Source organism: Zea mays, chromosome 10 (assembly GCF_902167145.1).
Source record: "Zea mays cultivar B73 chromosome 10, Zm-B73-REFERENCE-NAM-5.0, whole genome shotgun sequence".
NCBI lineage: Eukaryota > Viridiplantae > Streptophyta > Magnoliopsida > Poales > Poaceae > Zea > Zea mays.
In genome coordinates, this window is record NC_050105.1 from 125,418,749 (window position 1) to 125,445,487 (window position 26,739).

Sequence of the window (26,739 nt, forward strand, 5' to 3'; positions counted from 1 at the left end):
TGGTGGTGGTGTTGTGTCGCTTCGGTGGGTCTCCAGGACTGGGAAGACACTCACATTCTCTCGCCCTTCTCGGATTGACGCCTGCTGCGGGTGCCTCTTGGTTTGGAGCTGCTCCAGCTGAGCTTCTTTCTTCGCTTGCATGCTCTCTCCCTATATATCTAGCGGTATACTACCTATGTCGCCTCCAGATGTCTAGGTCTTCGTTGTGTCCTTCTCCGGCAACGAACAGGTATGTTCGTCTCTTCCCTTTCCCTCCTGCACTACGAAACCTTGGAAGTGGGGGAAGCGAGAGATGGGGGTCTCTGATTTGTTGCTTATGGTAGCCGTGCCTTCATAAAAAATATTATGCGAAGAGCAGGGACAATCAATAAAAAATCTTGAAATATTTTTTGTGGATAATTTACGTGGGTATTGTTGTGAGCCGTCGCAACGCACGGGTAACCGACTAGTGAATCATATAAATCTCAGCTCTCCGACCCACTATCCCAAGGAACATATATATCCGTTACAATTGAGCCTTTGGTGGTGTACATATGTTGCACATGAATTAATAAAGTTTACAAAATTCTTTGAAAAAATTAATACATTTTCTTTCCATCCTACTTCTATTATATATAACATTTCAAGTTCAAATTCGTTATATTTTAGTTGTAATAAAAAAGAGAATATTTTAGACGATTTTCTAATTTAAACTTGTCAGAAATTTTATTTTTTATTACAGCTAAAGTATAATGAATTTAAACTTGAAATTTTATATATAATTGGAGAAGATGGAAAGGATATGTGTTAGGGAAATAAAATAGACACAAAGATTTACGTGGAAAAATCTCTTACAATATGGAGGAGCAAACAACCACGAGGGAACAGATCCACTATCAATCGCAGAGTACAAGTTACAAGGATGGCTTATATATATAGGTATATAGAGAAAAGCATAATACAAGGCATATTCCAAATATATAAAAGGTATTAGATGCATATTCCAACAAATCTCCTATTGACTCTAAATCCATAGAATTGTTTACCAAACACCATAGGATGCTAAATTTGAATATCATACAAGTCTAAGGAATCATTAGACTTGGAACTGGAGCACGACTTCGTATCACCAAAATAACCTCTCTTCTGGAACAGAATAGAAACAGCTTCAACATCAACTATTGAATATTGCAAGTAATAGAGATTTTTTGGATGCCTGGAGACACCCACAACCCCTGCCAAAGTTGCTTGGGAGCAAAGCAAACATGTCCTAAATATTTCAAACGGTTGCCCTTCAAGATAATATGATTGCCACTTATCATCAGTCATGTCAGCAGGTCGCGTCTGCAACACCTTTTGAACAACCAATTGGGTAAGAATAACCTTCATCTGAATCTGCCAAATAGCAAAACTAATTTTGCCATTAAACTTCAGAATATCAAATTTAATCAACATAATGCGAGATAAAAAAATTCCGAAGTCAACGACGAACACTAGCTCTAATACCACTTGTTAGGAAATAAAATAGACACAAAGATTTACGTGAAAAAATGTTCTCCAATATGGAGGAGCAAACAACCACGAGAAAACAGATCCACTATCAACCGCAGAGTACAAGTTATTGAGAGTGTCTATATTTATAGGCGTACAGGAAAGTATATTCTAAGTCATATTCTAAATATATAAAACAATTAGAGGCATATTCCAACAATATGTATAATTTAAAAAAATCTTAAATTTTGTTAGTCATGTGCATCATATGTGCACCGGACATGTTCTCCTATCTCAATAATCAAGATCAAATGGTTGGAGATGCTTTTTCCTTCTGATATGATAGCTGAGCTTAACGAGGTTAGGCATTTAACTATTTATTCTGGATATTGTCATTTTGTGCAATTATTTCTCTTGCTATCGCTTACTTAACTAAGTATGAGACATGTCATGTACATTGGCACGATCTAGTTGAAACTTAATGAAACTGAATACAGTGACAGGTTCGGTCTCCAGGACTCCAGGTGTTCTAGATATGTAGCTGTATGGCGATTTCAGTTAAAGCTAAAACATTACCTGACCGTTCAGGATGGCTTCTGATGATGCCGAAGTGTGCTATTTTGATGCCTCAACAAAAACAACATGTGTGTCATTCTTGATGTTGACAACCAAAAGTTAAGCACTATTATATTTATCAGTAGAAACACATGTTGAACTACCACAATGCCAAATAGTGAAATTAGACAGGTGTTCACAATTTCTGAAGTCATGCCCCCCTTCTACTTTCCGAGTTGTGCTCATGAGTTTGAAACTATGAATTGCCACTTAAACTTACATCCTTGCAGGTGCTGTGGTATAAGGCAATATCCAGAAAAAGGCTAAATTTTTTTTTTGTAGCTTTGTCCTATGCAATGTCGCATGAATGTGTGTTTACATAAATTTTGTTGCACGGTTCAAAGGATTATTTGTTTGTGTTTGATTTATATAGACTAATTTTTAGTCTATTCATTTTATTCCGTTTTAGTTCATAAATTACCAAATACGGAAGCTAAAACTCTATTTTTTGTTTATGATAATTTAGAGATTAAAATGGAATAAAATGAAAGAACTAAAAATTAGGCCATATAAACTAAACATTGCCTACTTATCTCAAATGTCATGATCGTAGGAAATGGAGTCAGTATTTGGTGAATCTCCGTCATTCAGTTTTTTGGGCTCAAGTGCGTCCCGGCAACCAGCCCGACATGGTCATGGAGCAGAGGATTCACCACTAGCGCTTACTCGTCAGGCCTAGTTTGGATACTTTGTGATTAGAGTATTTTGGAGGGATTGAAGAGGGTGTAAATCCCTAATAGATTAAATACTCTCTCAATAAATATCAATCCACTCCAATCTCACTCATTACTAGAGTTTCTAAACTAAGCCTCACTGATTAAAAAAACTCGATTTTAAATACTTCTACAGCTAATCATCCAATAGGTTTACTAGAAAAACAAAGTCCGAATACTTCTACAACTATAAAGCTGGACTATCTACGGAACTTCCAACAATGCTCAAACCACAACTATAAAAAACAGATCAAGTTCGTTTTTAATGCTGTAAAGTATAAGCTTTAGTCAGATCCAATGCGTCAAACAATTTACCTAAGAAATTTTATTGAAACAAAATTAATCATTGCTATGTGCAACTGACATTTGATGTTTTTAAATTTAGGTGATGTTTGATTCACAAAATGTAACGCAATGATTCACGCTCGAATACTAGTGATAATAATTTAAATAGATTGATATTAATTTTTAGTGTAGTATCTAATTATGATTAGATTTAAACAAACATAGTTTAACATTATTAATTACTCGTTACGTTATAAATATGTAGGGTGGAAACGGATCAAATACGCACGAATACGAATTCGAATGTCACAGTTTATCATATTTTTGTTCGAATTCGAATATCTTCATATACGAATACAAAACGGATAGTCGAATCCGAATTCTTATTCGGATATTTACTCAATTCAACTCAAACAACATACCCTAAAATTTAACATATGTATATGTGGATTTTTATTTGAGTACAAGTTTATAGATAATCAATAGATATTCAAAACAAACTTAAATTGATCCTCCATATCCAAGTCAACAGAACTATATAAATGATATTTTTAAAATATCGAAGCATGTAACAAAAGATAAACAATAACATGTGATAATTAATAAGTGACATTTGTACAAATATAAGTAGATTAGAATTGATATAAAATAGTAAATGCATCAAGAAAAACAAATTTTCCGTTCTAAAATGAATGAATGTCCTACATAAATATGTGTGCCAAAACTTAAATGAAAACATGAAGAAATTTATCTATATATTATAAAGTGGAGAGTTATAGTTGAATGTTTATGTAACTTCATTGAGATGTGTTCACTGTATAGATAAAGTGGAGAATTATAATTAAATGTTTATGAAACCTATTGAATTTTATTATTGAATATCACTAGAAATATACGGTTGATATATTTATTTTTTAATATTTTAAATGATATATATCATTTTTCTAATATATTATTAAACTTAAAATCATTTTTAATTAGTAATTAGTGATAAAGTTAAGTTTGAAATGGTTTCATGAAACATATTTTTTCATGGATACGGATAGTATAGTATGTTTTATGGTTTTTTCGAATACGAATATGGAATCAGATAGAGAAAAGTACTATAAATCGAATTTGAATACATCTATATTGAAATCGAATATGAATATGGATATCCATATTAGCAGTTTTAGCGAATACGAATACAGATAATTCGGATCTCTATACATCCATTTTCAGCCCTACAAATATGTGAACCAAACAGCACCGCATCATAGTATTTCTTGTATCACTTAACATTAGAACTCCATATTATTTAGAATAGCATGAACTCCAGATATTCGTGGCATTACCTTTTTCGGTCCAACTACATATCAATTCGATTGAACTTTTGCAAACACTTATCATAGCTTAACATGCAGTAAACCTCTTGACCAAAATCAAACTTCAGAGGCCGACGAGCACTTATGGAGAGGATAGATAAACGCGTTCTCTGAGCGACGTCTTATCAAGAGTTCAAAAGGCGCCGAAAAAAAAACAGGAACTACGAAGAACTCCATTATTATAAAATAAAGAAAAAGAATATAAACAATCTAGTGCCTGGAATAGTAAATCCAGGGATTATACGCAATGAAAAAAATACAGAACTATTTAAATCTCTATTATTGGCTTTCGTCGTCAATCGCTGTAAAGCTTGCTGGCTCAGCTTCTTGGCCCGCCGCCGGCGCTCCCGGCGTCTTCCATCAGCCGCACCCGCACGTTACGCTCCAGCGCGTCCACACGCTCGACCAGCGTGCCGATCAGCGCGCACTGCTGCGCGCTCTGCTCGCACAACGCCGCCACCATCTGCATCAGCTTCCTCGCGTCCACGCCGTCGGAGGCGGCGCCGGCAGCTGCAGCCGTCGTTGTCTCCAACGGGCACGCTGGTTCCTTGCGCGGTGGCTCCTGGTCGTCGGACGTGGTTGCCACGGGTGAGGTGTGTTCGTGTTCCTCAGCCAACATCTCCAACTCGCCCTCTGCCTCCGAACCCTCTGGCTCGTCCACCGCTTCCTTTTCCTGTACAGCGTCTGGCAGCTTCGGCGCTACGACCGCGCTCTCCTCCGCCACCTCGACGGCCGCCGCCTCGGGTGTCTCCTCCGCCACAGACACGGTTGCCGGCGCCGGCTTGGTCTCGAGCGCGTCGACGGCGTCCTGCAGCGCGAGGACCCGCTTGGTGACCCGCCTCCGGTAATCCCGCGCGCCGCGCACCGTGTCGAGACGCAGCAGCATCCTCATCAGCGCCTCCCAGACGGCGACGCGCGCGCTGGGTTCCGCCAGCGGGGACTCCTCCTCGCACGCAATCTTCGCCCGGACTTGCTCCGCCTCCCGCTCCACCTGGCGCACCGCCCGCACCGACTTCCTTGCCAGGAGCCCGCGCGCCGCCGCCTGCATCCTCGCCGCGGCCTTCTCCGCCGACATCGCCGGCGGCGCCATCGGTCTCGCGCGAGACCCCGCCGCCTTTCGCTCCCTCTCCGGCTCGGAATCCGAGTCGGACCCGTGGACTGGGATCGAGAACGACGTGTGCGTCTCCCTTTCCCTGGGCGCGCGTCTCGCTTCCGCGGCCGCCGACTCGGCGCCCGCGCCCGCAAAGATGCCCCTGGCTCTGCGGCTGCGGGTGGGCACGGACTGGGGCTGATAGTATGGCTCGTAGAGGTAGTGCGGGGCTGTGGTGTACTCGTACTCGTAGGGGTCGTAGACGAAGAACCGGCGGGACGCCATTGCCGTGGCTGCCTCAAGCTTTCTTCCTTCGGAATTTTCTTCGGCGTCTGCGTTTGGAGATGCGTTGTGATGGGAAGGGGTGCCGTCGTGCCGTATTTATATACGGGGTTGAGGCGGAGGCAGAGGCGTGGATCGAGGCGCATACGTCTCGGAAGTCGGAACAGAACGGAGCCGCAGCCCGCAGGTGTTCGCGAAACCTTCCGGAACTGGTCGCGTGGGTCGTCACGTGTGACGATGGACGAGAACGAGATGGCGTCAACTAGATTTCTCTTGGGCCGCGATTAGGCGAGCAGTTTGGACTCCGGGACTTGAGACGTTCGATTGAATGTTCTAGACTTTCAATGTGGGCTCTTGGAATCTTTTTGAGACGTTATTTGTGTGTTGTAGATACGCTGTTCAACGACTTCATAATAGATGGCCATACCATCTTATTTTCAGATCTGTAGTCGCTTTTCTTGGAATTCCAAATCACTGGAATCTAAACAGAACTTCCTATAATGTCTGTTACGTACGGCATTCGAATTTTTTTCATTAAAAAAACTGGTATTACTGATCTAAACGAAACAAAAATACCAGATGTAGCAAACTTTACGACTTTGTGTATTCCTTTTGCGGTTATTTTATTTCTAAAGTTTACGCCGACTCTAACGGCCAAAATCCAAGACAAAGTGTACACCTGATATCTTCACAATTATTATAGGTTAAATCTTATTATATTGTCTATAACACATAGTAGTTATACATGTATAGAAAAGTCCGTATTAGGGCTAGAAATCAGCCTCGCTAGGCTTGTTGTGGCTCGTTAGGTGGTCGAGCTCGGCTCGGCTCGCCTACTCAACTGCAAAAGGAGGCTCAACTGTCTCGGCTCGTGAGTTGCACGTTGAAAAATAATATTACATTATATAGTAAATTAATAGTCTATAAATATGAAATAAATAATTGTAATGCGGCATTAAAGTAATCTAAATTATAATTGTCATATATCCATCATTAAAGACTAAGAAACAGGTCGGATATCTATAAAATTATTCAATATCCATCATTATTGTATAGGTTGATTAATTTTGTCCAGCTCGCGAGTCGGCTCGGCTCATTGCCCCAACAAGCTTGAAAACCTGGCTCGGCTCACTCGAGGCTCGTGAGCCGCTCCGAGCTCGAGCTGACTCGTGAGCTTCGAGCTTTTTTCTAGCCCTACCCACTATCTTGGCCCGACACTAGCTCGACCTAGCCTGCTTCATCCGGGGCCATGTAGAGAAGTCAGCCCATTGGGCTAGCCCGACCTAGCCCGCTTTTAACGTCCGACCCGCTAAGACCCACCACCTGGTTGCCATATATAAAATATCTCCCAACAACTCAATTAAGCTTAGTTTGTGGCCATAGTTCTTTGTTTGTGTGTTTTCTGGGGTTTTCTCTATTGAGAATGTTCAATTCAATCTAGTTTTCTTTATGTTTTGAGGGTTTCTTGGCTGACGAGTCGGGTCGTGCCCTAACCGGGCCTTGCTTCACCGGGCGGGGCGACCTGTTTGTACATCTACACCTATAAAGGATATGACTAGATCTGCTTTTTATCATGTATTGAGATCAGTTTGCTTTCTGCATGGAATTCAATTATCTTTGGGGTGGGAAATATGTGATGTTCGGACCTCTTTGTCCAAAACATAGGAAATGGAAATGAGAGCACCTAGAGGGGGGGGTGAATAGGTGATCCTGTGAAACTTGAAAACTTACGCCACAAAAACTTGGTTAATCGTTAGTACAATAATTGCCAAGTGGCTAGAGAGGAGTCAAAACACAATAACCACAAGAAATCAATCACAGAGATGGCACGGTGGTTATCCCGTGGTTCGGCCAAGTACAAAACTTGCCTACTCCACGTTGTGGCGTCCCAATGGACGAGAGTTGCACTCAACTCCTCTCAAGTGATCCAATGATCAACTTGAATACCACGGTGTTCTTCTTTACTTTAATCTTTTCCCGTTTGCGAGGAATCTCCACAACTTGGAGTCTCTCGCCCTTACAATTGGATTTCACAAAGAAGCACGGAGTAAGGGAGGGAAGCAACACACACAAATCCACAGCAAAATACGCACACACACGGCCAAGAATCGAGCTCAAAAGACTATCTCAAAGTTCTCACTAGAACGGAGCTCGAATCACTGAGAATGACAAACGAATGCGCAAAGACTGAGTGTGGATGATCAAGAATGCTCTAAGGTTGCTTGGGTATCTCCTCCATGCGCCTAGGGGTCCCTTTTATAGCCCCAAGGCAGCTAGGAGCCGTTGAGAGCAAATCTGGAAGGCCATTCTTGCCTTCTGTCGTCGGGTGCACCGGACAGTCCGGTGCACACCGGACACTGTCCGGTGCCCGATTTCTTTCCTTAAACAGCGCAGCCGACCGTTGCAGATCTGGGAGCCGTTGGCGCACCGGACATGTCCGGTGCACACCGGACAGTCCGGTGCCCCCTTCCGACCGTTGGCCCGGCCACGTGTCGCGCGCAGATTCCGCTGCCGACCGTTGGCTTGGCCGACCGTTGGCTCACCGGACAGTCCGGTGAATTTTAGCCGTACGCCGTCGGCGAATTCCCGAGAGCGGCCTCTTCACGCCGAGTCAGCCTGGCGCACCGGACACTGTCCGGTGCACCACCGGACAGTCCGGTGTGCCAGACTGAGCTGAGTCTTGGCTGTACACAGCCAAGTCTTTTCCACCTCTTTTCTTTTCTTCTTCTTTCTGTTTCTAACACTTAGACAAGTATATTAGTATACAAAACCAATGTACTAAGGCCTAGAAACATACCTTTACTCTTGATTTGCACTTTGTCCATCCATGAGCATAAATTCACATTTAAGCACTTGTGTTGGCACTCAATCACCAAAATACTTAGAAATGGCCCAAGGGCACATTTCCCTTTCAATCTCCCCCTTTTTGGTGATTTATGCCAACACAACATAAAGCAACTAGAACAAGTGCAATATCACTTCAAATAAAACTCAAATTTATTTTGATTCAATTTTGGCATATATGGATCATCCTTTGCCACCACTTGGTTTGTTTTTGCAAATCAAACTCAGATCTCTATCTCTAAGTCAAACACACATGTTGAAGCATAAAGAGAGTCATTTCAAAAGAGATTGATCAAAGATTTCAAAAACTCCCCCTTTTTCCCATAATCACTACTTCTCCCCACAAGAAGCCAACTTTTGACAAAAGAGACAATGAAAGAGTTTTGAACAAACCAAAAGCTCTATTCTACTATTTTCAAAATCTCTCAAGTGGTAGCTGATCCATTTATTGCTTTGGCCTTTATTTTCTCCCCCTTTGGCATCAAGCACCAAAACGGGATCAATCTTGGCCCTTTAACCCCATTGCCTCACCAAAATCTTCAATTAAGAGCAAATGGCAATAAAAGTTCATGAGATGGACTTGGAATAAGTTACCCTCTCATCGGAGTGCAGTGGAAGTCTTTCATGGTCCAAGTCCACCTTTTTCCTTTCAATTCTCCTTCGAGACTAGATCAAGCAAACTCAAGCATATGGTTAGTCTCAAAGGGTCAAGTTGTAACACATCTCCCCCTAAACATGCGCATCACTTTGCAACGGACTTGTGAGGTCCAGGGAGTGTTTGTACAACTTGAGCACCATAATAAGCAACAAAATGCAGAATGAACATGATCAAAGGCATAAACACATGTATGCTACAATTCAATCCAAGTTCCGCGAATCTAAGACATTTAGCTCACTACGCAGCCTGCAAAAGGTCTTCTCATCTAGAGGCTTGGTAAAGATATCGGCTAGCTGGTTCTCGGTGCTAACATGAAACACTTCGATATCTCCCTTTTGCTGGTGGTCTCTCAGAAAGTGATGCCGGATGTCTATGTGCTTTGTGCGGCTGTGCTCAACAGGATTTTCCGCCATGCGGATAGCACTCTCATTATCACATAGGAGTGGGACTTTGCTCAGATTGTAGCCAAAGTCCCTGAGGGTTTGCCTCATCCAAAGTAGTTGCGCGCAACACTGTCCTGCGGCAACATACTCGGCCTCAGCGGTGGATAGGGCAACGGAGGTTTGTTTCTTAGAATTCCATGACACCAGGGACCTTCCTAAGAATTGGCACGTCCCCGATGTACTCTTCCTATCGACCTTACATCCAGCATAATCGGAGTCTGAATATCCAATCAAGTCAAAGGTAGACCCCTTTGGATACCAGAGCCCGAAGCAAGGCGTAGCAACTAAATATCTAAGGATTCGCTTCACTGCCACTAAGTGACACTCCTTAGGATCGGATTGAAATCTAGCACACATGCATACGCTAAGCATAATATCCGGTCTACTAGCACACAAGTAAAGTAATGACCCTATCATTGACCGGTATGCTTTTTGATCACCGGACTTACCTCCTTTGTTAAGGTCGGTGTGTCCGTCGGTTCCCATCGGAGTCTTTGCGGGCTTGGCGTCCTTCATCCCAAACCGCTTCAGCAGGTCTTGCGTGTACTTCGTTTGAGAGATGAAGGTGTCGTCCTTGAGTTGCTTCACTTGGAACCCAAGGAAGTAGTTCAACTCGCCCATCATTGACATCTCGAATTTCTGCGTCATCACCCTGCTAAACTCTTCACAAGACTTTTTATTAGTAGAACCAAATATTATGTCATCGATATAAATTTGGCACACAAACAAATCACCATCACATGTCTTAGTGAAAAGAGTTGGATCGACTTTCCCAACCTTGAAAGCATTAGCAATTAAGAAATCTCTAAGGCATTCATACCATGCTCTTGGGGCTTGCTTAAGTCCATAGAGCGCCTTAGAGAGCTTACACACGTGGTCGGGGTACCGTTCATCCTCGAAGCCAGGGGGTTGCTCCACATACACCTCCTCCTTGATTGGCCCGTTGAGGAAAGCGCTCTTCACATCCATTTGGAACAACCTGAAAGAATGGTGAGCGGCATATGCTAGCAAGATACGAATGGACTCTAGCCTAGCCACAGGAGCAAAAGTCTCCTCAAAGTCCAAACCTGCGACTTGGGCATAACCTTTTGCCACAAGTCGAGCCTTGTTCCTTGTTACCACTCCGTGCTCGTCTTGTTTGTTGCGGAACACCCACCTGGTTCCCACAACATTTTGCTTAGGACGAGGTACTAGCGTCCAAACTTCATTCCTCTTGAAGTTGTTGAGCTCCTCTTGCATGGCCAACACCCAGTCCGGATCTAGCAAGGCCTCTTCTACCCTGAAAGGCTCAATGGAAGAGACAAAGGAGTAATGTTCACAAAAATTAACTAATCTAGACCGAGTAGTTACTCTCTTGCTAATATCACCCAGAATTTGGTCGACGGGGTGATCCCTTTGAATCATCGCTCGAACTTGGGTTGGAGGTGCCGGTTGCGCTTCTTCCTCCATCACGTGATCATCTTGTGCTCCCCCTTGATCATACGCCTCCTGTTCATCGTCTTGAGTTGGGGGATGCACCGTTGTTGAGGAAGAAGGTTGATCTCGTTCATCTTGTTCTTGTGGCCGCACTTCTCCAATCGCCATGGTTCGTATAGCGGCCGTCGGAACATCTTCTTCATCTACATCATCACAATCAACAACTTGCTCTCTTGGAGAGCCATTAGTCTCATCAAATACAACGTCGCTAGAGACTTCAACCAAACCCGATGATTTGTTGAAGACTCTATATGCCTTTGTATTTGAGTCATAACCTAACAAAAACCCTTCTACAGCTTTGGGAGCAAACTTAGAATTTCTACCCTTCTTCACTAGAATGTAGCACTTGCTCCCAAATACACGAAAGTAAGATACATTGGGTTTGTTACCGGTTAGTAGCTCATATGAAGTCTTCTTGAGGAGGCGATGAAGGTAGACCCTGTTGATGGTGTGGCAAGCCGTGTTCACGGCTTCCGACCAAAAACGTTCGGGGGTCTTGAATTCTCCAAGCATCGTCCTCGCCATATCTATTAGCGTCCTGTTCTTCCTCTCTACCACGCCATTTTGCTGTGGTGTGTAGGGAGCGGAGAACTCGTGCTTGATCCCTTCCTCCTCAAGGAACTCTTCCACTTGAAGGTTCTTGAACTCGGACCCGTTGTCGCTCCTTATCTTCTTCACTTTGAGCTCAAACTCATTTTGAGCTCTCCTGAGGAAGCGCTTGAGGGTCCCTTGGGTTTCAGATTTATCCTGCAAAAAGAACACCCAAGTGAAGCGGGAAAAGTCATCAACAATAACTAAACCATACTTACTTCCTCCTATGCTTAGATAGGCGACGGGTCCGAAGAGGTCCATATGCAGCAGCTCCAGTGGTCTTGAGGTGGTCATCACATTCTTGCTGTGATGTGCTCCTCCCACTTGTTTACCTGCTTGACAAGCTGCACAAGGTCTATCTTTTTCGAATTGTACGTTAGTCAAACCTATCACGTGTTCTCCCTTAAGAAGCTTGTGAAGGTTCTTCATCCCCACATGTGCTAAGCGGCGATGCCACAGCCAGCCCATGCTAGTCTTAGCTATTAAGCATGCATCTAGACCGGCCTCTTCTTTTGCAAAATCAACTAAATAAAGTTTGCCGTCTAATACACCCTTAAAAGCTAGTGAACCATCACTTCTTCTAAAGACAGACACATCTACATTTGTAAATAGACAGTTATATCCCATATTGCATAATTGACTAACCGATAGCAAATTATATCCAAGAGACTCTACTAAAAACACATTAGAGATAGAGTGCTCATTAGAAATTGCAATTTTACCTAACCCTTTTACCTTGCCCTGATTCCCATCACCGAATATAATTGAATCTTGGGAATCCTTATTCTTGACGTAGGAGGTGAACATCTTCTTCTCCCCCGTCATATGGTTTGTGCATCCGCTGTCGATAATCCAGCTTGAACCCCCGGATGCATAAACCTGCAAGGCAAATTTAGGCTTGGGTCTTAGGTACCCAACTCTTGTTGGCTCCTACAAGGTTAGTGCAAATATCCTTAGGGACCCAAATGCAAGTTTTGTCTCCCTTGCATTTTGCCCCTAACTTCCTAGCAACTATTTTCCTATCCTTTCTACAAATAGCAAAGGAAGCATTTAAAACACAATAAATTGTAGAAGGTTCATTCACTACTTTCCTAGGAGCATGAATAATATTCTTTCTAGGCACATGATGAATAGCATTTCTCCTAGACATATTTCTACCATGCATATAGGAAGAACTAGAAGCAAACATGGCATGAGAGTCAAAATCATCATAAGCATTATAACTCCTATAAGCATTTCTAGTTTGTTTCCTATCATGATACATAAAAGCATGGTTCCTTTTAGTACTACTAGCCATAGGAGCCTTCCCTTTCTCCTTGGCGGAGATAGGAGCCTTATGGCTTGTCAAGTCCTTAGCTTCCCTCTTGAAACCAAGTCCATCCTTAATTGAGGGGTGTCTACCAATAGTGTAGGCATCCCTTGCAAATTTTAGTTTTTCAAATTCACTTTTGCTAGTCTTAAGTTGGGCATTAAGACTAGCTAATTCATCATTCAATTTTGAAATAGAAACTAAGTGTTCACTACAAGCATTAATATCAACATCTTTACACCTAGTGCAAATTTCAACATGTTCAACACAAGAGTTGGATTTATTTGCTTCTACTAGTTTAGCATTTAAATCATTGTTAACACCTTTTAAAGCAGAGATAGTTTTATGACAAGTAGATAGTTCACAAGAAATCATTTCATTCCTTTTAACTTCTAGAGCAAGAGAATTTTGTGCACTAACAAATTTATCATGCTCTTCATACAAAAGATCTTCTTGTTTTTCTAAGAGTCTATCCTTTTCATTCAAAGCATCAATCAATTCATTAATTTTATCTATTTTAGTTCTATCCAAACCTTTGAACAAGCTAGAGTAGTCTATGTCATCATCATCACTAGACTCATCACTAGAAGAATCATAAGTACTATTGTTACGAGTGATTACCTTCTTTTCCCTTGCCATAAGGCAAGTGTGATGCTCGTTTGGGAAGAGAGATGATTTGTTGAAGGCGGTGGCGGCGAGTCCCTCATTGTCGGAGTCGGAAGAGGAGCAATCCGAGTCCCACTCCTTTCCTAGATGTGCCTCGCCCTTGGCCTTCTTGTAATTTTTCTTCTTTTCCCTCTTGCTCCCGTGTTCCTGGTCACTTTCATTATCGGGGCAGTTAGCAATAAAATGACCAATCTTACCGCATTTGAAGCATGAGCGCTTCCCCTTTGTCTTGATCTTGCTTGGCTGCCCCTTGTGACCCTTTAGCACCGTTTTGAAGCGTTTGATGATGAGAGCCATCTCTTCATCATTAAGTCCGGCCGCCTCAATTTGTGCCACCTTGCTAGGTAGCGCCTCCTTGCTTCTTGTTGCTTTGAGAGCAAGCGGTTGCGGCTCGTTGATCGGTCCATTCAAGGCGTCGTCCACGTACCTTGCTTCCTTAATCATCATTCGCCCGCTGACGAATTTTCCTAGGACTTCTTCGGGCGACATTTTGGTGTACCTGGGATTCTCACGAATATTATTCACCAAATGAGGATCAAGAATGGTAAAGGACCTTAGTAATAGTCGGACGACGTCATGGTCCGTCCATCGCGTGCTTCCATAGCTCCTTATTTTGTTGATAAGGGTCTTGAGCCGGTTGTATGTTTGGGTTGGCTCCTCGCCCCTTATCATCGCAAACCTTCCAAGCTCACCCTCCACCAACTCCATTTTAGTGAGCATGGTGATGTCGTTCCCCTCGTGAGAAATCTTGAGGGTGTCCCATATCTGCTTGGCATTGTCCAATCCGCTCACCTTATTGTACTCGTCCCTGCACAAAGAGGCTAGCAACACAGTAGTAGCTTGTGCATTTTTATGAATCTGTTCATTAATAAACATAGGGCTATCCGAGCTATCAAATTTCATTCCATTCTCTACAATCTCCCATATGCTTGGATGGAGAGAGAATAAGTGACTACACATTTTGTGACTCCAAAATCCATAGTCTTCCCCATCGAAGTGTGGAGGTTTGCCAAGAGGAATGGAAAGCAAATGCGAATTCGAACTATGTGGAATACGAGAATAATCAAATGAAAAGTTCGAATTGACCGTCTTCCTGTAGTCGTTGTCGTTGTCCTTTTGGGAAGAAGAGGATTCATCGCTGTCGTAGTAGACGATCTCCTTGATGCGCCTTGTCTTCTTCTTCTTCCCATCTTTGCGCTTGTGGCTTGAGCCCAAGTCGGTAGACTTGTCATTCTTCGGCTCGTTGAAGATAGACTCCTTCTCGTTGTTGTCGACCACCATCCCCTTTCCCTTAGGATCCATCTCTTCGGGCGATTAGTCCCTTCTTGAAGAGAACGGCTCCGATACCAATTGAGAGCACCTAGAGAGGGGGTGAATAGGTGATCCTGTGAAACTTGAAAACTTACGCCACAAAAACTTGGTTAATCGTTAGTACAATAATTGCCAAGTGGCTAGAGAGGAGTCAAAACACAATAACCACAAGAAATCAATCACAGAGATGGCACGGTGGTTATCCCGTGGTTCGGCCAAGTACAAAACTTGCCTACTCCACGTTGTGGCGTCCCAACGGACGAGAGTTGCACTCAACTCCTCTCAAGTGATCCAATGATCAACTTGAATACCACGGTGTTCTTCTTTACTTTAATCTTTTCCCGTTTGCGAGGAATCTCCACAACTTGGAGTCTCTCGCCCTTACAATTGGATTTCACAAAGAAGCACGGAGTAAGGGAGGGAAGCAACACACACAAATCCACAGCAAAATACGCACACACACGGCCAAGAATCAAGCTCAAAAGACTATCTCAAAGTTCTCACTAGAACGGAGCTCGAATCACTGAGAATGACAAACGAATGCGCAAAGACTGAGTGTGGATGATCAAGAATGCTCTAAGGTTGCTTGGGTATCTCCTCCATGCGCCTAGGGGTCCCTTTTATAGCCCCAAGGCAGCTAGGAGCCGTTGAGAGCAAATCTGGAAGGCCATTCTTGCCTTCTGTCGTCGGGTGCACCGGACAGTCCGGTGCACACCGGACACTGTCCGGTGCCTGATTTCTTTCCTTAAACAGCGCAGCCGACCGTTGCAGATCTGGGAGCCGTTGGCGCACCGGACATGTCCGGTGCACACCGGACAGTCCGGTGCCCCCTTCCGACCGTTGGCCCGGCCACGTGTCGCGCGCAGATTCCGCTGCCGACCGTTGGCTCGGCCGACCGTTGGCTCACCGGACAGTCCGGTGAATTTTAGCCGTACGTCGTCGGCGAATTCCCGAGAGCGGCCTCTTCACACCGAGTCAGCCTGGCGCACCGAACACTGTCCGGTGCACCACCGGACAGTCCGGTGTGCCAGACTGAGCTGAGTCTTGGCTGTACACAGCCAAGTCTTTTTCACCTCTTTTCTTTTCTTCTTCTTTCTGTTTCTAACACTTAGACAAGTATATTAGTATACAAAACCAATGTACTAAGGCCTAGAAACATACCTTTACTCTTGATTTGCACTTTGTCCATCCATGAGCATAAATTCACATTTAAGCACTTGTGTTGGCACTCAATCACCAAAATACTTAGAAATGGCCCAAGGGCACATTTCCCTTTCAGGAAATCTTAATGATCAATCCGAGTGGGGCTAGTATTATTTGCTTGAGTAAAGTACACTAGCAGTCCACAAACTTGGCACGCTGTGTCACTTACCCCTCGAACTCAGAAAACTGGGCAAACAGGTCCTCAAACTTTGTTAGTCCATGCAAAACCATACAAAGACGAGCTTGTAAACTTGGATGTTGACTTGGCATTCCACATCGGAGCCACTTGGGGTCCCCAACTGGGCACGTTGTGTCACTTGGGTCCCCGAACTTGAATGCTATGTCACATGAGTCCTCGAACTTTCATTGGTTTGCTCTAATGTGGCACGAACCGTTAACATCCGGTTTATATGTTACAAAGGTACATCTTTATCCTTATCTTCCAACATCCTATCTACATGGCTAGAGTTACTCTCCGTAGTGTATAAGTGGACTAAATATTGTGTATCTCAACATAAAAACAATGTTGATCTACACTATTCATATACATAATTTTGTACTGAGATATCAGATGATATGCGATCTTTTGTATGTGTTGCTGTTGTAAAAATGCAGCCACCGCGTCGACGATTTGAAGCCAACGCCATAGAAATATGTCTGCTACTTCAATTCTTTATCTGCTTTGACCGCTAGACAGTGGTTACTCGTCAGACTTGCTCTTTCTCTTAGAGTGAAGCCCTATCTGAAGAGGTCAACTTTCTGTTGCTCTCTTTCTCAGGGTGATGCCCTATCTGAAGAGGTCAACTTTCTATGAATCCTGATGCTAGCCACTCAAAAATTGTTGTGTTGGCCAGCGGACAGGCAAGAGCTAGCACAAAAAGAAATGGTGTATCCGTAGATCGCGGTTAATGCAATCCCCATGGACCTTGTGGGTCGTCGTCTCTCAGATGTCAGGGGTCCTAAATGTATAGATGGTCAACAGGCTGACCTGACACGGGCTCGAGCAAGCATGGCCCAACAACCAACGAACCTGCATGGCACACCATGCTTCACAGGCCATGATAGAATGGCCCACGTGTCTTGTCGTTGGCCCAGGCACGACCCTTTGGGTTGTTTTTGTGTCGGGCTAGCCGGCTGAGCACGACCAAAAAACGGGTCGTGCCAACATGAAGCCCGCCATCCAAAGCCAGCACCAAAAGCTCATAATAGAAAAAATATAGCAACAGAAAATATAGCAAAATATAATAAATGAGTTGTTTTGTGCAATGCTGCCTCATTAAAAACCTTTTTAGGTAAAACTCACTCTAGCGAGAAACCCTATAAAGGAAAAAGGAGTGCAACTAGCTCAAATTTTAGTCATTAAGTTTAAATCTGTTACAGATCAAGATTATAAAATCTCTATGTCTCTCACATTTACAAAGCATAGACTAGATCACTAGAGTCTAGAACTAAGTAGTAAGTACCAAAATTAGAACTAAGATAATGACTAAGTACCAAAACTACCACAGGCAATCCCACCATTACCAGCAACAGCAGGTTCATCTTCATCAAGAAACAAGTTCTGGAATGAATCCTCAAGCTCTGTGTTGTCAATAGCATGTTGCTCTCTCTTTTCTCCTAATTCTCAATCTTTTAATCAAGCCAGCATCTCCACATTCTTAGGCAATAAGCGTCGTCGCCACTCCTCAATTATCCTGCCTATCAAACTGAAACAAGACTCTGAAGAGACAGTAAACACAGGAATAGACATGATATCCCTTGCCATTATGGACAAGATTTGATATGTTAGCTTGTGGTCACGCCACTAGAGAAGTATATCAAAATCATCCTCATAAGAAGTGACATTATCACTGTCTAAGTAGGCTGAGACCTCACAAATAGTAGAGGAAGATGAAGCATAAGGGGTAGAGACAGGGGAAGGACCAAAAACACCTAAACTTCGATCTCCAAATATTCTTCCCCAAGCTTGCTTTTTTTACCTGTATGAATTAAAGGCTGAGCAGCCCTTTGAGCCTTAAACGCACCAAACTTAGTCTGGTATTTAGTAAACAGTTTATACAATCCATTTCTGACATCAGCATAATAGGTATTGTACTCACAACTAGTGCAGTCACCAAGTAAATGCAACACATTAAATAAACCTCTCATCTTAGTTCTAGGGTCCAGAATGAATGCATATGAATGTAGCATAGGTATGTCACTCCAATACTTAAGGAATTTCAGTTGCATTAAAAACACAATAGGTCTAAGATTCACATCTCTTTCACATGCTTTCAAACGAGATGCAATTTCTAAAATACTGTGAAGAACTAGTGGACTGGTTGGATAATAAACACCAGACAGAACAACAGTAGAATCATAGTGGAGTTCTAGAAACTCTAAAATCTTATCAGCAACATACCAATGATTAGGAGGCAACAATTATGATTCATAATGTGAATTGATGAAGACAGACAAAACACTCTTGTATGGGACCAAGTGTTTAAGCATCAAATAAGTATAATTCCATCTAACATCCATATCCAAGCCAAAGTTTCTGGGTCTTACACCCCTAGCTTTGCAGTACTCTTTAAGTGTTGCAATTCTAGAATTAGATGCATTTAAGAAATTAATTACAGTTCTAAAATCTTCCAAAAAGGTTTCAATCTCTTCATTCCAGATTTAACAATGAGATTAATGATATGACAAGCACAACGTTGATGCATAAGAGTGTAGTTACGCCTATTAGGATCATGAGATTCAGGTGAAGGATAATGACCTAAATAACCAGCAAACAAAGGTGTCAAAGTATCCATAGCCTTTGAATTTGAAGAAGCATTGTCTAGAGTGACAGAGAAAATCTTGTCAATCAGATAATACTCCTCAACAACAACATCAATCCTTTCAGCAATGTTTTCACCAGTATGTCTAACCTCAATAAGCCTAAGACCAATCACCCTTTATGTAACTCCCAATCAACATTAACATAATGGCACACAAAACTAATATAGTCCTCCTTAGCATTACCATACCAAATATCTGAGTTTAATGCAACCGAAGAAGTAGCAGACAACATAGAATTGTTTAGCACATTACGTCATCCAGTGAAAAGCTTGCTAAGATATCTAGTGGTGGTCTATTTAGAAACTTTGGTAAACCTGGGTTATGAGCTTGGGCAATGTAATCCTCCCAGGCCTATGTCTCACCTATACTTATTGCTAGGTCAAGCCTAGCAATTAGCCGACACAACTCAGTTCGAGCAACAATAGGATCATACACCCAATTATGTAGAGAACCGTCAGGGTTGAAAGCAAGCCAAGATTGGACCCTAGTAGCGTGATCAACATTCTTCCTACAAGCTTTCTGGTGCCTAAGCAAATGCCCAGTACCAGCAGAAGATCTAGCAGACAATCTAGTCTTACACATTCTACAATAGCAGCAATTTGAACATTGGACCCATTGACTTTCTCAAAGATCTCATCAAAATCAACCTAGACACTAGATTTGTGCTTACCAACCAATGAGGTATAATTATAAAGAGGACATCCGGGAAGAAAGAGCTCAGGGGCGCGTCCCGTGCTTCGACCATCTCCCCCACGGGCGAAGCGACCAATATATCTGTTGGTCTTGTTCCCGTGGCCACGATGGTGCCGGGTCTACACTCAGGTGGGTGAGGTGGACAGAGGAGTTTTCCACGACAAGGGCGTTGCCTCGGTCGATCGGGCCGCATGTGTTGCCATAATGAGTCGAGCGAGTTATCAAGCTATGAGTATTTTGTCCAGCCCTAGTCCTAGGTCTGACCGACGCAGGCGTAATCCAGTGTGGGGTGGAGGTTGGTTGAGGTCTCCGCACCTTGGAGTTCGTCAAGGTAGTTCTCGCTGAGCTCGGGTGGGACGAGCCTGCCCCGCGATCGGTGCCCTCAGAGAAGGCATTTTCTCGAAAGGATCCACGATGCGGTGCAGGACGCCTTCTCGATCTGCGATGCAGGAGAGGGATCCAAAGTGGAAAACCTCTCCACAGTTGAAGATGATCTGAGTGTTTAAGACAATAGCCATGGAATCATCGGGGATCAATGTCGCACCCCCTACCTGGTGCGCCAGCTATCAGTGTTTATGACCTGACTGCGCACCACGGGGTTCCCACATGATGCTTTTGGGCAGGACGATGTCCTTGATTGTGACTCGATGGTACATGCAGGGGTACATCGGATCGCTCAAGAGTTTACACAGGTTTGGATCGCTTAAATGTGTAACACCCTACTTTGATAGTCGCCTAGAGGGGGGGGGGTGAATAGGGCGAAACTGAAATTTACAAATATAAACACAACTACAAGCCGGGGTTAGCGTTAGTAATAATAAATGAGTCCGCAAGAGAGGGCGCAAAACAAATCCCAAGCGAATAAGCAAATGAGACACGGAGATTTGTTTTACCGAGGTTCGGTTCTTGCAAACCTACTCCCCGTTGAGGAGGCCACAAAGGCCGGGTCTCTTTCAACCCTTCCCTCTCTCAAACGGTCCCACGGACCGAGTGAGCTTCTCTTCTCTAATCAAAGCCGGGAACAAAACTTCCCCGCAAGGGCCACCACACAATTGGTGCCTCTTGCCTTGATTACAATGGAGTTGTGATCTCAAGAACAAGTGAGAAAGAAAAGAAGCAATCCAAGCGCAAGAGCTCAAATGAACACGGCAAATCACTCTCTCTAGTCACTAGGATTTTGTGTGGAATTGGAGAGGATTTGATCTCTTTGAATGTGTCTAGAATTGAATGCCTAGAGCTCTTGTAGTAGTTGAGAAGTGGAAAACTTGGATGCAATGAATGGTGGGGTGGTTGGGGTATTTATAGCCCCAACCACCAAACTTGACCGTTGGCTGGAGGCGTCTGCTCGATGGCGCACCGGACAGTCCGGTGCACACCGGACAGTCCGGTGCCCCTGCCACGTCATCACTGCCGTTGGATTCTAGCCGTTGGAGCTTCTGACTTGTGGGCCCGCCTGGGTGTCCGGTGCACACCGGACATGCACTGTTTGATGTCCGGTGCACCGGCATGGGCGTTCCTGACGTCTGCGCGCGCTGCGCGCGCATTAAATGCAGCGCAGGGAGCCGTTGGCGCCGCAGGGAGCCGTTGCTCCGCTGGCACACCGGACAGTCCGGTGCACACCGGACAGTCCGGTGAATTTTAGCGGAGCGGCTGCCGCGCGAACCCGAGGCTGGCGAGTTCAGGAGGCCGAGCTTCCTTGGAGCACCGGACATGTCCGGTGCACACCGGACAGTCCGGTGAATTATAGCGCGCCGGCTTCCGAGAATTCCCGAAGGCGAAGAGTTTGAGTCTGAGTCCTCTGGTGCACCGGACAGGTACTGTTCACTGTCCGGTGGCACACCGGACAGTCCGGTGCGCCAGACCAGGGGTGCCCTCGGTTGCCCCTTTGCTCCTTTGTTGAATCCAAAACTTGGTCTTTTTATTGGCTAAGTGTGAACCTTTTACACCTGTATATACTATACACTTGGGCAAACAAATTAGTCCAAAGATTTGTGTTGGGCAATTCAACCACCAAAATTATTTAGGACTTAGGTGTAAGCCTAATTCCCTTTCAATCTCCCCCTTTTTGGTGATTGATGCCAACACAAACCAAAGCAAATATAGAAGTGCATAATTGAACTAGTTTGCATAATGTAGGTGTAAAGGTTGCTTGGAATTGAGCCAATATAACTACTTACAAGATATGCATGGAATGTTCCTTTCTTATGTAACATTTTGGACCACGTTTACACCACATGTTTTGTTTTTGCAAATTCTTTTTGTAAATCCATTTCAAAGATCTTTTGCAAATAGTCAAAGGTAAATGAATAAGAGTTTGTAAAGCATTTTCAAGATTTGAAATTTTCTCCACCTATTTCAAATGCTTTTCCTTTGACTAAACAAAACTCCCCCTAAAAGAGATCCACCTCTTAGTGTTCAAGAGGGTTTTGATATACCATTTTTGAAATACTACTTTCTCCCCCTTTTGAACACAATAGGATACCAAATGATAAAGACTTTTGGAAAGCACTAAGTTTTTGAATTTGGTGGTGGTGGTGCGGTCCTTTTGCTTTGGGCTCATTTCTCCCCCTTTTTGGCATGAATCGCCAAAAACGGAATCATTAGAGCCCTTCTTAGTAATTTCTTCCCCTTTGGTCATAAGTAAATGAGTTAAGATTATACCAAAGACGAAATCCGGTCCTTTTGCTTTTGAGCTTTTACTCTCTCCTCCAAGGATAGAGTCCTTTTTTTTTGATGCTCATTTCTCCCAAGGAATAGAGAGTTGCTCGGAGTGATGGCGAAGCATGAGTTACGGAGTGGAAGCCTTTGTCTTCGCCGAAGACTCCAATTCCCTTTCAATATACCTATGACTTGGTTTGAAATCGACTTGAAAACACATTAGTCATAGCATATAGAAGAGATATGATCAAAGGTATTCAAATGAGCTATGTGTGCAAGCTTAGCAAAAGAAATTTCTAGAATCAAGAATATTGAGCTCATGCCTAAGTCTGGTAAAAGATTGTTCATCAAGTGGCTTGGTAAAGATATCGGCTAATTGATCTTTAGTATTAATGTAAGAAATCTCGATATCCCCCTTTTGTTGGTGATCCCTAAGAAAATGATACCGAATGGCTATGTGCTTAGTGCGGCTATGCTCGACGGGATTGTCGGCCATTTTAATTGCACTCTCATTATCACATAGCAAAGGGACTTTGGTTAATTTGTAACCGTAGTCCCGCAGGGTTTGCCTCATCCAAAGCAATTGAGCGCAACAATGTCCTGCGGCAATGTACTCGGCTTCGGCGGTGGAAAGAGCGACCGAATTTTGCTTCTTTGAAGCCCAAGACACCAAGGATCTTCCCAAGAACTGGCAAGTCCCTGATGTGCTCTTCCTATTAATTTTGCACCCCGCCCAATCGGCATCCGAATAACCAATCAAATCAAATGTGGATCCCCGAGGGTACCAAAGCCCAAACTTAGGGGTATAAGCCAAATATCTCAAGATTCGTTTTACGGCCGTAAGGTGGGATTCCTTAGGGTCGGATTGGAATCTTGCACACATGCAAACGGAAAGCATAATGTCCGGTCGAGATGCACATAAATAAAGCAATGAACCAATCATCGACCGGTATACCTTTTGATCCACGGACTTACCTCCCGTGTCGAGGTCGAGATGCCCATTAGTTCCCATGGGTGTCTTGATGGGTTTGGCATCCTTCATCCCAAACTTAGCAAGAATGTCTTGAGTGTACTTCGTTTGGCTAATGAAGGTGCCCTCTTGGAGTTGCTTGACTTGGAATCCTAGAAAATACTTCAGCTCCCCCATCATCGACATCTCGAATTTCTGTGTCATGATCCTACTAAACTCTTCACATGTAGACTCGTTAGTAGACCCAAATATAATATCATCAACATAAATTTGGCATACAAACAAGTCATTTTCAAGAGTTTTAGTAAAGAGTGTAGGATCGGCCTTGCCGACTTTGAAGCCATTATCAATAAGGAAATCTCTTAGGCATTCATACCATGCTCTTGGGGCTTGCTTGAGCCCATAAAGCGCCTTAGAGAGCCTATAAACATGGTGAGGATACTCACTGTCTTCAAAGCCGGGAGGTTGCTCAACATAGACCTCTTCCTTGATCGGTCCATTGAGGAAGGCACTTTTCACGTCCATTTGATAGAGCTTAAAACCATGGTAAGTAGCATAGGCCAATAATATGCGAATTGACTCAAGCCTAGCTACGGGTGCATAGGTTTCACCGAAATCCAAACCTTCGACTTGTGAATACCCTTTGGCTACGAGTCGAGCTTTGTTCCTTGTCACCACACCATGCTCATCTTGCTTGTTGCGGAAGACCCATTTGGTTCCTACAACATTTTGGTTAGGACGTGGAACTAAATGCCAGACCTCATTCCTCGTGAAATTGTTGAGCTCCTCTTGCATCGCCACCACCCAATCCGAATCTTGGAGAGCTTCCTCTACCCTGTGTGGCTCAATAGAGGAAACAAAAGAGTAATGTTCACAAAAATGAGCAACCCGAGATCGAGTAGTTACCCCCTTATGAATGTCGCCGAGGATGGTGTCGACGGGGTGATCTCGTTGGATTGCTTGGTGGACTCTTGGGTGTGGCGGTCTTGGTTCTTCCTCATCCTCCTTTTCTTGATCATTTGTATCTCCCCCTTGATCATTGCTATCATCTTGAGGTGGCTCGTCTTCTTGATTTTGCTCTTCATCATTTTGAGCCTCATCCTCATTTTGAGTTGGTGGAGATGCTTGCATGGAGGAGGATGGTTGATCTTGTGTACTTGGAGGCTCTTCGGATTCCTTAGGACACACATCCCCGATGGACATGTTCCTTAGCGCGATGCATGGAGCCTGTTCTTCACCTATCTCATCAAGATCAACTTGCTCTACTTGAGAGCCGTTAGTTTCATCAAACACAACGTCACAAGAGACTTCAACTAGTCCAGTGGACTTGTTAAAGACCCTATATGCCCTTGTGTTTGAGTCATAACCAAGTAAAAAGCCTTCTACAGTTTTAGGAGCAAATTTAGATTTTCTACCTCTTTTAATAAGAATGAAGCATTTGCTACCAAAAACTCTAAAATATGAAATGTTGGGCTTTTTACCGGTTAGGAGTTCATATGATGTCTTCTTGAGGATTCGGTGAAGATATACCCGGTTGATGGCGTAGCAGGCGGTGTTGACCGCTTCGGCCCAAAACCGGTCCGGTGTCTTGTACTCATCAAGCATGGTTCTTGCCATGTCCAATAGAGTTCGATTCTTCCTCTCCACTACACCATTTTGTTGTGGCGTGTAGGGAGAGGAGAACTCATGCTTGATGCCCTCCTCCTCAAGAAAGCCTTCAATTTGTGAGTTCTTGAACTCCGTTCCGTTGTCGCTTCTTATTTTCTTGATCCTTAAGCTGAACTCATTTTGAGCCCGTCTCAAGAATCCCTTTAAGGTCTCTTGGGTTTGAGATTTTTCCTGTAAAAAGAATACCCAAGTGAAGCGAGAATAATCATCCACTATTACAAGACAATACTTACTCCCGCCGATGCTTATGTAAGCGATCGGGCCGAATAGATCCATGTGGAGTAGTTCAAGCGGCCTGTCGGTCGTCATGATGTTCTTGTATGGATGATGGACTCCAACTTGCTTCCCTGCCTGGCATGCGCTACAAATCCTGTCTTTCTCAAAATGAACATTTGTTAATCCTAAAATGTGCTCTCCCTTTACAAGCTTATGAAGATTCTTCATCCCAACATGGGCTAGTCGACGATGCCAGAGCCAACCCATGTTAGTCTTAGCAATTAAGCAAGTGTCGAGTTCAGCTCTATCAAAATCTACCAAGTATAGCTGACCCTCTAACACTCCCTTAAATGCTATTGAATCATCACTTCTTCTAAAGACAGTGACACCAACATCAGTGAATAGACAGTTGTAGCCCATTTGACATAATTGAGAAACGGAAAGCAAGTTGTAATCTAAGGAATCTACAAGAAAAACATTGGAAATGGAATGGTCAGGAGATATAGCAATTTTACCAAGACCTTTGACCAAACCTTGATTTCCATCCCCGAATGTGATAGCTCGTTGGGGATCTTGGTTTTTCTCATATGAGGAGAACATCCTTTTCTCCCCTGTCATGTGGTTTGTGCACCCGCTATCGAGTATCCAACTTGAGCCCCCGGATGCATAAACCTACAAAACAATTTTAGTTCTTGACTTTAGGTACCCAAACGGTTTTGGGTCCTTTGGCATTAGAAACAAGAACTTTGGGTACCCAAACACAAGTCTTGGAGCCCTTGTGTTTGCCCCCAACAAATTTGGCAACTACCTTGCCGGATTTGCTAGTAAGCACATAAGATGCATCAAAAGTTTTAAATGAAATGGCATGATCATTTGATGCATTAGGAATTTTCTTCTTAGGCAACTTAGCATGGGTTGGTTGCCTAAAACTAGATGTCTCACCCTTATACATATAAGCATGATTAGGGCCAGAGTGAGACTTCCTAGAATGAATCTTTCTAATTTTGCTCTCAGGATAGCCGGCAGGGTACAAAATGTAACCCTCGTTATCCTGAGGCATGGGAGCCTTGCCCTTAACAAAGTTAGATAAGTTCTTTGGAGGGGCATTAAGTTTGACATTGTCTCCCCTTTGGAAGCCAATGCCATCCTTGATGCCAGGGCGTCTCCCATTATAGAGCATACTTCTAGCAAATTTAAATTTCTCATTCTCTAGGTTGTGCTCGGCAATTTTAGCATCTAATTTTGCTATATGATCATTTTGTTGTTTAATTAAAGCCATATGATCAAGAATAGCATTAACATCAATATCTCTACATCTAGTGCAAATAGAAACATGCTCAACATTAGATGTAGAGGGTTTGCAAGATTTTAGTTCTACAACCTTAGCATGC

At 43.5% G+C, this 26,739-nt stretch overlaps 1 protein-coding gene across 1 annotated transcript; it reads right to left on the reverse strand.

The window, feature by feature from the left end:
• Positions 1-4,424: 4,424 nt before the first annotated feature.
• Positions 4,425-5,888, reverse strand: LOC103642791 (Putative IQ calmodulin-binding and BAG domain containing family protein). Its single transcript, XM_008665970.2, has one exon. It carries the CDS (start codon positions 5,820-5,822, stop codon positions 4,767-4,769), a length of 1,056 nt encoding a protein of 351 aa, XP_008664192.1. The 5' UTR covers positions 5,823-5,888; the 3' UTR covers positions 4,425-4,766.
• Between the last annotated feature and the right edge of the window lie 20,851 nt (positions 5,889-26,739).

Coding starts and splice junctions, on each gene's coding strand:
- LOC103642791 (XM_008665970.2), bottom strand. CDS start 5,822: ATGGCGTCCCGCCGGTTCTTCGTCTACGACCCCTACGAGTACGAGTAC.